This window comes from Gymnogyps californianus, chromosome 21 (genome assembly GCF_018139145.2).
Source record: "Gymnogyps californianus isolate 813 chromosome 21, ASM1813914v2, whole genome shotgun sequence".
Taxonomy (NCBI): domain Eukaryota; kingdom Metazoa; phylum Chordata; class Aves; order Accipitriformes; family Cathartidae; genus Gymnogyps; species Gymnogyps californianus.
This window is the reverse complement of record NC_059491.1, coordinates 5,339,722-5,353,567: the sequence shown is the minus strand read 5'-3', so window position 1 is coordinate 5,353,567 and position 13,846 is coordinate 5,339,722. Positions and strand designations below refer to the sequence as shown.

Below are 13,846 nucleotides of genomic sequence, written 5' to 3'. Positions count from 1 at the left end.
TATTTTCAGACTTGTGAGCCAAGTACGTGTATCTTCTGTACATTTAAATACCAAGATAAATAAATGTTTAATATAAGCAGACACTTTTTATTGACTCCACACTAACAAACACTAGTTTTAAAACTAAGTAAAAGAATAGAAGTTTGTTTTCCCATAATGAAAAAAAAGAAACAGGTACCATTTCCCTAAGCAGAAAAACAGGACTAAGATTGCCTCCTGGCACTTGATACTATGGCAGTATTTAAAAATAATTGGCACTGAGGAACAAATGAAGGACGAATTTCAGCTTGGTTCACACAGAAGGTGCACTGACTGCACTGTAAAAGGGGTTGGTTTGCTCTGCTGAGAGATTGGTCAGCTCTCCAGGTGAACATTTCCAGATCTAATTAGTGATAATACACACGTAATTCTTAGTACCGATGTAAAGGTGCCTCGACTGCTAGAAAAGAAAAAAACCTGCATCTAGAAGCTGCCTTGAAGGTCCACGTGCTAGACTCCCTGGAACCCAGTGCATATTGTTGTACAGCTTCAAACTGGTTGATATCATTAGCTCCATGAATGTGGAAAAAGGAAATGCAAAGTTTGTTTTGCCCAGGGGCATGGAAATATTTTAAGCCACAACAATCACAGATTTTGTGAAAACAGAAAAAAAACAAACAAAAAAAATTATACACTCAGACTAGGACAAGTTTTTTAAGCAGAACACTGTACCATAACAACTGAGATTCTTTGGATCTATGTGATGTCTGCAAAGGTACTGTAGTGTGTGTGATTCCCTCCTGTATTTGAGGTATACAAAAAAGTCAGTTTCTTTTGTCTTCAGTGAGCAAATAAATAGAGAACAGCCAGCTCTGTATTTTCTTCCAAAATTTAGATAAACAGCATACAAGATGGTACAATGGGACAGCACTGAAGAGGAGTATAGCTTGTATCCCCTTACTCTATAAAAGACTTTTTTTTTTTTTCTTTTTTAATTTAAATAAGCTATGTGACAGTAGACACAAATCTGTGTAGGCTGCTTTTCACATGACTTAACAGCAGAAAAATCAGGGTGGATGGACTTACAAGAATCAGATTGAGGAACGATTAAATAAACCTTTTTAACTCTGCTAGAACAATACCAACCCCAAGACAAAAAATAAAATCGGGACAAGACTGCAATCAAGTTTCATTTCCATTTCACTGAGACAAGTCTGACACTTACAAGAGTATTTCATAGTTTATTGAAAGAGCACTTGTTACAATACAAACCAGTTCTGCTTTTCACAAGGCAGATGCTTGCTCTTAAGACAATCCAAAACTTGTTTTTTCTTAAACAATGGACAGATCTGAAAATCCCATTTAATTCAAAGGCAGCTCACTGCTTTCTTTACAGTACAAATGGGTACACAGCATAGATTTTTCATGTGGCAGCTCCTGAAGTGGTTCAATGGGAAGTATCAGAGTCAAATTTCAACATATAAAGGATAGAGAACAAACTTCAACACATAAAGGATAAAGGACAAACTTCAACATATAAAGGATAAAGGACAAACAGTGAGGGAGATATTGAAACTATGCTGAATGTACTGGTAAAAATAGCATCCTCTAATTTGACAGATCCCTCAATTCAGATTGCTTGAGAAAGGATGTTGAAATCAATCAGAGGAGCATTAGTGGCATGCATTCCCCGCCCCCTCCCCCAAATCCACGTGTCCCTAGTGAGTCCTAAAGGATATTTAAGAAATCATCACTAAGGCACAGGTGGACACAAGCCAGCTGTCAAAGCACACAGCACATCAGCACTGGCAATTAAGCTTACTAAAACAGCACTCCTATCATGGATGCCACATTTCCATTAACCTGAAAGCCTTTTCACACAGTCTTCTATGGAAGTAGCTGTATTACTGTTCATTAGCTCCATTAATACAGAATTTGGAGAGGGGTGTGTGTGTATTTCTGAAAAGTGCAAGGAGATCCACAAGTTCTCACATTGCTTCCCTTATCAGACGAGGCACTGTACTGTAATTAATATTCGATTCTTAAAGTGGGCAATTATTTTTATAGAACTTTTTTCCAAGTTTCATTTCTGTAATATCCTCCTAAAAGCCAGGAAAAAAACTGCTTCCTCTGAGCAGACCGGACTCCATTTTGACACTGACTATCCTTTTTCTTTTTTGTCAAATCATACAGCAACAGAATAAGCAGGGTGTTTTCCTAGTGCTGCACTAAAACAGTGAGGTAAGACAGAGCGATGGAAACCTATTCTTCATCATCACCACCACAACCCAGGCATTTATAGATATTTCTTCTCAGATTTTTAAGCTGAAATAAGTTGGCAAAAACTTTTTAGTGTCTAGCATTAAAATATCAAGTAGCAGGAATTTTTAATCTCATGTCAGTACATGTAGTTGCATGGGACTTCAAAATTACTCCATGCTCAATCACGTGGTGGTTTCACATAGGCAGCCGCAATCCTCAATAAAAATGAGACACAAGATAAAATTGGTTTGGTCTTCTCTCACAACCTATCCTATGCAGACTAACTCTGTTTGGCTCACGTATTCCTACAGAATTGAGAAGATTTTCCCGAGCACGAATTTTCAAGAGAGCCCAAGTCTTTTTGAGGATATGAAAGAACTCATTACTTTTGACATGCACAAAAACAAAAGTGCAATGCACTACTAAAACAGGATTCTGAAATAAAGGCAACAGCAAAATATTATTTGCAGCCCAAAACTCATTTTACAATTCTGACTCAAGCTCAAAGAAAGTATTGCTCATCTACAAGGCTTCTTTTCTTTAAGAATCAAGACATTTTTGGACATGATGCTTTATTTCCTTCGTTCAAGTAGGTCAAAGCATGAGACAAATGCAAGTTACAAAGCCATATTTGGACACAAAATTAAACCTGCTGTAAAAAAAAGTCCCAAGTGATGGGACCAGCTCATTCTTTTAGGACAGTTAGAGGACTGACTTTCTATCTCCTACATCAGAGGGCCAGTATCCTATCAGTAACACACGTGCAGAGACTTAAGAGTTGACACTTGATTAATCGATACGTAAACGGTGCATGGCTGCCACGTGACATATGTTGCAACCAACACCTACACCATGCACAGTTGAGGTGGGGGAGAAAAGTAGGACAGGCAACAAAAACAAGAAGGAAAGTAAGCTTGAGGCACTTCCTACTCATCTACAGCTATGCTGAAACACGCAGAAGTAACAATTACCAGTAGGGCTTATATTTTATCAAAAAATAAGCAACCTCAAGTAAATTAAGGATATTTGTGCAAAACAGCACAAATCATTTAACTGTACAGATACACTGCAAAGTGGACCTATCTTACCAAATGTGGTATAGTAGCCAATTTTGTTTTTAAAATCATATTCAAGTTAAATTTAAAAGCAAAGTAAGTCCTCAAAGCTTTAGATTGGCTTATACTTAAGTCCACAGATTTTCAGAAGTAAGCGCAATTTTGTCTTGCACTTTAAGAAACTCAGAAAGAAGAAAGTGTATAATTAAAATTGGGACTCTCCAATTGAGATAAACCCCCAAGTTCATAAAACATACTCCTTAATCAATAGTTTTTCTGTAATTTGCTTGAAACAATCTGAAGTAGGGATTGCAAGCATTTGTTTTATGGCAAATCACCTGCAAGTAGAGACCTCTTCAGATCAAAATAGATATTAAAAATTTTAACTTGCATTTTGAGTGTGGGGAGAAGGAAAACGAATCTTATTTTCTCCTCAGTGACCTTCTCCTTTATTAAACAAGTCTTGAAACAGGGGTTTAATCCGAGACCAGAGGCACTAACATGAGGTATCACATTAAGATGAAACAGTTTAATTCTCCTGTCTGTGAGGAGAATTCAGCCAATTCAAAGTAGTGATCTATAAATCTTCATAAGAATAACTATTTCAAGAACATCTCCCAGACTCATGCCTGAGAAAGCTGAAAACATAAAAAGAAATAGCTTTTTGAGGCTTCTTCCTGCATCAGAGTGTCAAAAAATCCTAGTTCCTTTCCACAATCTCTGTATAACGATTAAAAACTATTATATTTAGAGATACAATGGGAATTAGAAAAAGCTTATTTCCAAAGTATTGCTTCAGCAATATATATATATTCTGACATAAAATTCCATTCAGGCAAGTTTAACTGTCACAGCAATTTCATACCAATAATTATGAACTTAAGCAGAATGAGAAAAGACATCTCCTACTCAGGAAGTAGGACTCTTCTGACCCAATAGCTCTTCTTAATTTCTCTATAAAAAAGCCACGTATCTTGTCAGCCGACAACTTTTGGTTTATAGATTATTATTACTATTAAGAATTTGAGCTACGAGTGGAACATATTGTTCTGAAGAGCCAGATCAATTTAAAAACAGATGGTCAGTTTCCTTATTGCTAAGAAAAAGGTCACAAGAAACATTCAATGCTACAAACTAAATTCCTCTTTTGATTGTCTACATAAAACACAGGAGGAAGGTAGCACTTTGTAAGTTCCAGACAATATTTTCAGCATTAGAAAAATACTCCAAGACACACAAAAAAAACTGGTAAATGAGCTAGCAGGGAAGTTCTCCCCTCCACATCCCTCCCTCCAAGTCTTCTAGTCTATGAAAAAAGTTCTTACAATTTTTCAGAATGTTCTTCCAATCAACGTTGTTAAAACTGCAACAAAAGTCACATGCAAACTGAACGGGCTGAAGGGCCAGTACCTTGTGTTTGTATGTCGAATTACTCAAGTTCTACCTGGCCAAACAAAACCCAAGACATAAGCAAAGCCAATCCTGGCTGTTTCTCAGTGATAAGCCAGAATTGCCCCTGCTTCCCTCCTCCCCCAGACTACTCTTGGCCAACTAATCATACTGTAGTTTCTCTGCCCGCTTTGAGGTTAGGTGCTGAGAATTGGCGCCTCATCCGTGGGGGCGTCACAAACTGGTTATAGTGGTTAAGCCGGTCAGTCTGTTTTGGGTGGAAGTTAGCTGTATTGCCTTCTGCACTGCCTCCATTGTTGTGATTGCAGTAAGGTTGTCGGTGCTGGTGGATGTGGCGTTTTTGCTGGAACGTCTGCAGGTCTGGATTCTGCTGCCCGCTGTACGAGTGCAATGATTCAGATGAGCCCGACGTCTGACGCCGCAAGCTTTTTTGAGAGCCATTATTGAGAGAATTGCTTCTCCAGCGCAACTGAGGTGATGGCTGCTGCTGACTGCTAGGCTGTGACTGTATGTTTAACTGCTGCCTGTTAATTTGGATATTATCTTGATTCCTCTGGGGGCCATAAAGGTTCCACAGCTGCTGAGGGTCTTTAGAAGCAGCTCTACTTTCTTTTTCTTTGTTTTCATCTTTGTTCTTATCATCTTCTTTTGGAATTCTAACCTCAATAACTTCATCCTCTGTGATAATTATATGTGTGCCTGGACTCCATGAGTTCCTATGCTTGGGATTGCTTTTGAAAGGAAACCGGGGCTTGCGATTTTCAGGTGGAATAAATCGGTGAGGCATATTTTGTCGACGAAGCTGTTTTGCTATTTCCTGCTGCTGCAGATTTTTAAATCGAATCTGTTCTTGCCTCATCCAACGTAATCGCCCACGTCTGAAAGCTGGATCACCTGCCATTAACTGAGAAACACGCTCCTCTTTAGCAAGATCATCATTCTCGCTTCTTTTTAAGTCATCCGTGGGCTTCTTATCCACATCCACCACACTGGCAGAGTTTGGAGACTTAGCATTAGGTATGGTTGACTGAGCTTTCTCTGGAGACCCTATCAAAGGTAAAACCTTCTCCATTTTTAGCATCTTATTTCTAAGAACTTTTATCTCTTCATCCTTCATGTTGTTCTGCTTCTTCACTTCTTGCAAAATATCTTCCAATTTGTCTATATGCACCTTAAGGTCATCCACATCAGTTACTCCTTTACCATTGGCCATAACATCTTCAATTTTCTCATCTCCGACTCCTACTGTATCCCAGACATCACGAGCAACAGCTCGCCATGATTCACGCTCATTTGGATCTTTTTTCCCATACATGCCACAAAGCTCTTTCATTTTAACAATGGCCAGAGCCTCAATCTCCTGCCTAGTGTGCCTGAAGTCATTGAGTGCTACCTCATAGCATATCTCTTTCACAGCCTGAATCTTTAAGTCTGAGATGGTAACCCATTTGGAGTCTTTGCTAAGGCGTCGACGTTGGGGTATCTGGTACATTTTAATAGGCTCTCGTTTCTTCCCACTGCTGGGGAGGCCACACTTTTTTACAATGGTTTGGAGCTTGCTGGGGGGCAGCTTCTCTCTCAGGGAAGTGATCAGTCTCCAACTCTCCTCACACGATCTCTTGTCCGAATCATCCCCACTATCAGAGTCTGCATCCTTTGGAAAAACAAAAATCAAGAAGTGGCCCCAAAATAACCAAAATTAAAATTGTAAGAAAATGGAAAAGCTAAACAAGAAGTAGCAGGCAAAGAAAACTAAATCAAAAATCAAAATAGAACAAGTGATAAGGAAGTCCCTGAAGACTGAGTGTTAGGACATTAAAATGTATCTTCAAGAGTCATGGACTGTCAAAATTGGAGCTCTTCACTAAATTAAGATTAACATTATATTTAAAAGTCTTGTCATCTCAAAATAGCAGATAATCTAAACTCTTCCCTCCCAATCCCTTCCAAAATCTTTAAATAGATCAACTAAAACCAAGTTCCTGATTAAAAAAATTAAAAACCAAGTGTAAACTGCACTTCACACATGCTACAAAGACATGCAAATCCCCGCCACACACATTTGCCTTGGTGACTGCTGTTGCTTCTTTCAGCAAATCCTCCCCAGGTAGGTGAACACAACAGCCATCATAGAAGATGTCATGTAAGTCGGGTTAACACTGGTTAGTAACGTTGCACGTGGTTGCAGGGATGCTCAAGTTTAGAATCCACTTCACTACAATAGCAGCCAGAGAAGTGTTAGACGATAAGAAAAAATGAAACAGAAGCAGCCGAAAGGTTCAATGTTAAAAGGACTGTAAGTGCCACTATGACAGGTGAAGACAGTGGTTCATACTCCAAGACTTGCTACAAGCTAAAAGGATATCCAGAATCAGAGTTTCAGAGGTGGGTTGTGGTTTGGGTTTTTTTTTTCCCATTTGTCACCTTGTTGCTTAGTTTAAAGAAAAAAAAACATTAACAGTCTTGTCTGTCCGAAGAATGAGTTTCAGAAGAATGTAGCAGTAATGACTTTTTTTTTTTTTTTTAAATTGTTTTAATACGAATTCTCTATTTGATATCCTTGATTTGTCCTCTTCTCAAACCCTAGAGCCTGGAGCTTTCACACACTTGCTAAGAGTTATGCGTGTTTTGCTTCTTCATTACAAGTTTTCCACCTTTTGCTAAATGATTTTTAATGAGCAGTGCTTCAGGTTTCCATATGCTAGGAATGTTTGTTCAGGTATACTGCCACCAGAAGTTAAGGATATCCATTATTGCTTACTGCAACCAGGAATTAAAGTCAAACTACTTTTCTTTAAAGGATTATTAAGTTAAGACAACTCTTTAACAAACAAACAGTCCTATGTATTATTGTGATCCAAACATCTTCAATAAAACACAGCAGTCGGTCTGTAATGAGCCTCTAGCTAACATCTCTATTTTTCACAGAGAGAATTATAATACATGAGAAATCAGAAACAGTAACAGCCAGTTACTCTAAAACCAAAGGAAACCCAGGTCATTGACTCAGAACCACAGGTTCCTAGACTTAAGACTTCGGGGAGAAGACCACGAAGAATGGGGAATACAATGTAATTTGTTTTGGGAATGATAAAAGCGAGTATAAGAAATACTGTTCTGCCCTATGGTCAACAAGCTCTACAGCCTAAGATTCACATTATTTGAGCTTCTTGTGACCTTATATATTTTTAATATTTAAGAATAGCACTAGAGAATCAACTTCTAGTTTAGGTCAAAATATAAGCAAAACACTGTTTAGAAACAGAACATAAACTCTCTGTGAGTTTACAGCTGACAAAATTTCTGGCCTAAGGAAACAGCATCTAACAAACTGCATATTGCAGTGGAAACAAAAGATGCCCTGGAGGAAGACACTGTACAATCTACACATTCAAGGTTACGTCCAGAAAGGCAAAACACAAACTACTGAAACATTAAGTCACAAGTTCACAGGATTATTCTTATAGGTTACAAAATTACCATATTACTACTTAGGGGTAAAGCATGTCTTGCGTATAAAAAGCTGATTAAAAGACACTATGTGGTCATTGCCCTTTGTGCACTCAGAGGTTAACCAGACCAATTAATATAGGTATATACCCACATTCTAATATCAAGTGGTCACTGCAAAGGCATTATGACCAAGAAAACCAGGAAGATAATTTTAGCTCTATTAAACACATTTTCACATTCAATTTGTAAAATGGAGAACGATTATGTCTATTCTCTATTAATACCAGCAAGATAAATATATATTAGTCATAAATTCTGGGGGACAAGAGCTATTATTTATCTTTTTTGTATAGCACATCTAACAAATAAATACCCAAATTGGTTGGAATCTCAGCACAAAACCAAAACAATCTGGTAAACAGGATTAGCCAGCTTCTTATATCCAAGATTATCCTCCGATTTAGAACAAGAATAATATTTGTATTTCAATATCAGTCTTACATAGCAGTAAGTTAGAGAACCTGATATTGCAGCTGGATATCGCAGCAATGTAAATACTTTTAAGGTACACAAGCTGAAATGCATTCCCAGATTTCCCAATCATTATTCAACTACTGTTGTATGAATGCATTAATCCTGTCCATTCCAGACTCTGCATACAGTGACACAAATGATGAGATGTGTCAAGAAGTTTTGCTGTCATCTGAGATATTCTTATTAAGCATTGCGATAAGCAGGATACTGCTTAACAGATCAATGAACTCATTTGATATGATCCCTTACAACTAGGAAAGGTGTCCTTCAAGAATTACATTGGTAATGCATGTAGGATAGTCTTCCACCTTTGTCTACTAATTGAAATCAGCAAAAACAAAACAAGCTTAAAAGAAATCAGCAACTTTATTACAGTATTAAACAACCCACTATCTAAAGAACCTTCCCTTAATCTTAAGTATACGGGGAAACAAATTCCCTTCGAAACACTTTTATAAACCCAGCCTTATTTGAAGCAGCTTCCCAGACAGCCAATTCTCACATCTTTAATTCATACACAGCTTATGCCTGTCAGCTAAAATTTAAGGGAGGGAATTCCATTACTTGCATCTCCTTTGACACATAGCCAAAACTTACTTGATACTCGAACTATTTTTATTTTCACACTGAACTTATTTTTGCCATACTACTTTCAGCTGCACAAATTTTAACTATAAAATTGCAGAGATGAAACATTACATTAGTCACATCCTAACTTCCTTTCTGAACTAAGTGTTGCTTTGGTTCAAAGTCTGCAGCCACTCCTCTCCATCCAAGAAATTAGTCCCTTGCAATGAAATAATTAGAGATGCAGAAGTCTTTAAATGTATAACATAAATAAATAAAAATTATATAGCTTCTACCTATGGAAGCCACAGTACTTTGCTCCGTTCTGTTTTTAGGAGAAGGGGAAGAGCTTTACAGTTTAAAACCCAGCATGCATTTAACCCACAGTTTTCAGTGGTCTCAAACTAATACTACAAACAAATGAATCATGATTTTGAAATTTTTATTAGAATTCAGGCACAACTACATTTGCGTTCTGGCTAAAAGACAACCCAATGTAGTTAAAGCAGAATCATGAGACTCAGGTTTCCTATGGAAATCTAGATTTCATTCCTGGGTCACAGGGTGCTTGAAGACTGCATGCATTTCTATTTGTAATGCACTTCAGAAATATGTGATGTGAGAAGACTGAAGTCTTCCTATATCAGACTTAATTTATCAGACTTCCTATTTAAGAAATAGGTGGAATGGTGGAATTCCCATTGTTCTGAATGAGTTAACGTTCCCTTTGCACACTGCTCCCTAGTCGTAACCCCACCATCGGCATGTGTACCAGTAAGACCCTTACAAGGAACTCCATGCAGGGGGAGGGAGAAGGGTTAAAACATGCACAATGCAGCAACATTTTCAGACATCATTCAAATAAATAAACCTAGCGTATCAATGTTCTAGGAATCTCTTTAGCAGCACAAAATTAGTATGTTCTGGTGATCCAAGACAAAAATAAAGGCAAACATCCCAAGTAGCAGCTGTTTAGACTACTGAAAAGGAACTTCAAAAACCACAGAGCATAGAAATGCCCTTCTTTCAGGTTAAGTTGCAAGAAGTCCAACCTGTCCCAACAAGAACTGATTAAAGGCTCTTCATTGTCAATTACAATCTCTGAATTAACATGAAGGAGCTCACTCACACTGATAATAATTCACTGTAGACACAAAGTATTTGAAAGCAAAGGGAGAACTGCATTGTGCAGACAACCCAAGCAAGTTTCCTAAACTTTCAGATAAGCAAGGACAGGAATTACTGTTTGCCAAAGGTATAGTTAATCTGAAGTAAGGACACATACCAGCCTTTGCTGCTCCAACAAGAGATCAGCTTCCTCCTTCTCTTTCTTATACAAGATCTCCATTTCTTGTAATCTGAAGACGAACAAAAGAACAGAAGTAGTCAAAGAGGTCATTATTTTCATGTTGGTGTTACTCTACATGCACAGCCCATTGAATTACAGTTATAGAAGTCATTCCACTTAAAAGGAACTGTTATTTGTCTATTATAGTACTATAGAAGTGAAACTTCCTGTAAGTTGCAGTTCAGTCCTTCACCAAAAGGTCTATAGGGTTAGTGGCAGGTGCCTACCTGTGATTTTTAAAGGAGCTAGAGTACTGAAACACTGAAGTAAAAAAATGAGGAAGCTTTCTGAACTTTCACAATAGGTAGCAGAGATGCTACGTGGCAGAACCTAGGTTCAGGTTTTGCACAGACACCACCCAAATAACCTACAGCTCACTTGTCCTTGTTTCAGGTAGATATTTCGAGTTCTTTTGTTACCTTTTCTCCATCTCCTGCTTCATGTCAATGCCCTGCTTCTCCAGAAGCTCCCTCTGAGCAAACGTCCAGTCAACTGGCTCAGAGGGAGTCTCAGCTGACGGTGTTTTCTCTCTTTCTGCTCGTGCTTGCTCTGGATGGTTGAATCTGAAGACATGATTTTTACCCATGATGATACGATTTCCTAAAAATAGGAACAGAAGTTAACTTGTTCAGGTAAGGATTCCAAAACCATTGAAAAACATCACTGAATGATTCATCCCTTTTATCCTGTTGGGAGACAGCCTAACAAAAATTGCCCTATAAGGATTTCTGTATACATTCAAGTTAACTAGGTGACAAGAAAAAAAAAGAATGCCTGGTTTGTACAGAACAAGCCACTGCTGGTAAAGAAGCAGTGCTCATAGAGGATGACATCACCCTCAGGGGTCCAATCTAATATCCCAGCGGAGTTTATCAAAAATTAAAGGACAAACTTGGAGATTGACCAACAGTTGCAGTAAATAAAACACATCACTAAATCCCACTCCTCTCCTCCAGTGACTGTGCCGAAACATGGGCAAAAGCCCCTTCAGCAGAATTTTCAGCTTGGAAAAGCCTAACTTCAAACACTGGAATGCATGGTGCTTACTTTTCTTTAAAATGCAGTTTACATGTATTGATTTTATTGGCGTCCTAATCAGTGGGATTTATTGAAGGATTTTACAGCTTCTTTCACACTAATGTCAAAAAAGCTGAAGAAATCTAATGTTGTTAAGTCTTTCAGCTAAATCCTAGAGCTATCAGATATCCACAAAGCCTGAGACATGTGCGTGATGGAAGACAGTAAAATGCCTCTGCTTTTCCAGAGAATATATTAATGTAGTTAAAATTTAAAAAAAACATTCTAGTAAATAGACCTCCAAAGTAACCAAAATTGTCCTTATAAATATATTACTAAAATACAGGCTCTTAAAGATGTCAGAGACCACGTCTATATTCTTCTAGTAACTCAATTATCTAGATACAGAAGAAAAGGAAAAAATCTACTTTTTTTTAAAGTACTAAATGATAAAGTCATGGTATTCAATATGAGCCATATGCAGGCACAGAACAGCAAAAACTCTTCTTTCTTCGTTGTCCAGACTTACGCTGAAGTCAGTACACTTGGTTCGATGAAAATACTCACTTACAACTTGGTGCAAACAATTCAGAGGTGGTTTTTTTGTTTGTTTTTTTTACCACCAGAAAAATGGGGGAGGGACACAGAAAGCATCATAGCTTGAAAGAGATAGGTTAAAAACCATAATTTAGGGAAGTCACTCCCTCCTCTCTAATTCTTCCCCCACATGCCTTTCTAAAGGAATGTAGGGGACTGAGTGGGAAATCTAATGAGAGCAAAGAGAAGCTGTTGTACTCCTGCAGAGGGTCATATCTTAGCTTTGCCAGGAAACTGGGAATTTTCCGTCAGCAACTGGCAGTCTGTCTGCTCTGTCTCACTGAGACTGCCAAGGGCAATAGGCTTGGGCAAGAATGTATTTGAATAATATCATGGTAAGCAGAAGGACAAGCAGGATGCTTCAGTGGCAGTGAATACTTAAGTACACTTACAGCTAGTGCAGCAAAGAATGAAAGAAAACGAATTGCTGCCAAGAGAAGAATGGTACCAACTCCTGTTTAAAAGCTACACTCCAAAGAGGTAACACTGCTGTCCCTTAACCGCACCCAGCATTCTCTACATATGATGCAAATGTCACGTAAGGACAATTCTTAGATGGAGAGTCTACAAAAATATCCGTTCCAACACCTCTTACCTGAGCGCAACTGCACGGGCTGCACAACCCTCTTGCCATTAACATAGGTTTCTGATCGTTCACAAGGCTCCAAAGTAACAATAACTATGAAGAAAACAACATTGACGAATGAAACTTTAGAGAGCATTGTACAGAAACAGAAGTGTGCAAACCCTAGAGGCCTCTCATTTTCTGCCTATCTTCCTACTAACACCAAAACAAGATACAAGGGAATCACTCCTTGATGCCATGCTGGTTAAAAAAGAAATAAAGCCCCATGAGAAAAATCAATACTACTGACATCTCCACATATGGCAGTTGGAAATTATTATTATTTTTTCTGTTTGAATTTTCATGTTTATAGTTAACCAAGATCAGAAATTAAGTCTTATACTGACTGCAGCCTGCAATTTGAAGCTATTATCACTTAAACAAATTTTATTTTCTTCCCTCTAAGACTCAAGAAAACAGCAAGTCAAAGCTGATGGTTTTCTCGAGGTAAGAGAAACTTTCCAATACCAGTATTCCCTGGCCAACTATCAAGTGAGGAGCAAAAGATTCAGCAATACTTTGCTAGGAGAGGTAGGTTTTTTACCTTCACCATTGTTGTTCCTCTCACTTCGAAAGATACAGTGTTCTTCTTTGATATGAGCCCCACTCAATACAATGTCTTGCCTTCGCTCAGCATCAGCCTGGCCAACCCTGGGTCCAACAGAAGGTATTTCAAGAGCAAATCAGACACTTTCTACAACTCTGTGTATGACAATACAGCCCAGATATACCCAGGAAAAAACTATTAAGACTATCCTTCAAGTTTAAAGGTTTGAACTAGCGCTTAACTCTGCGTTGCAGAGAATTTACCAGATTTACCATGAATTGGAGGATAACAGCTTGACAAAAGAAAAGAGAAGTCTTCTCTCTCTTAAAACATGTAATTTAAAGAGAGAATCGAAGTGTTAAACATCTCTGGATTTAATGCGTTTCCTTGCCTCTTGTGTACCTCCTTCTCCCTTTAGCAAAGGGACACAGAAGGAAAATGAAAAGTGACAG

The 13,846-nt window shown here is 38.1% G+C and overlaps 1 protein-coding gene across 4 annotated transcripts in view; it reads right to left on the bottom strand.

Moving 5' to 3' along the window:
• KIF1B (kinesin family member 1B) overlaps positions 1 to 13,846 on the bottom strand; it is a 98,411-nt gene that overhangs the window by 38,562 nt on the left and 46,003 nt on the right. For 3 of the 4 annotated variants that reach the window (XM_050909364.1, XM_050909365.1, XM_050909366.1), the window contains 4 exons: positions 13,392 to 13,498; positions 12,818 to 12,901; positions 11,028 to 11,208; positions 10,546 to 10,618 (listed from right to left, as the gene is read on the bottom strand). In XM_050909364.1, the coding sequence (XP_050765321.1) occupies positions 10,546 to 10,618; positions 11,028 to 11,208; positions 12,818 to 12,901; positions 13,392 to 13,498 (445 nt within the window). Of the gene's footprint in view, positions 1 to 1,674; positions 6,361 to 10,545; positions 10,619 to 11,027; positions 11,209 to 12,817; positions 12,902 to 13,391; positions 13,499 to 13,846 lie in introns of those variants that run through there. The other variant, XM_050909367.1, reaches the window with a different exon arrangement.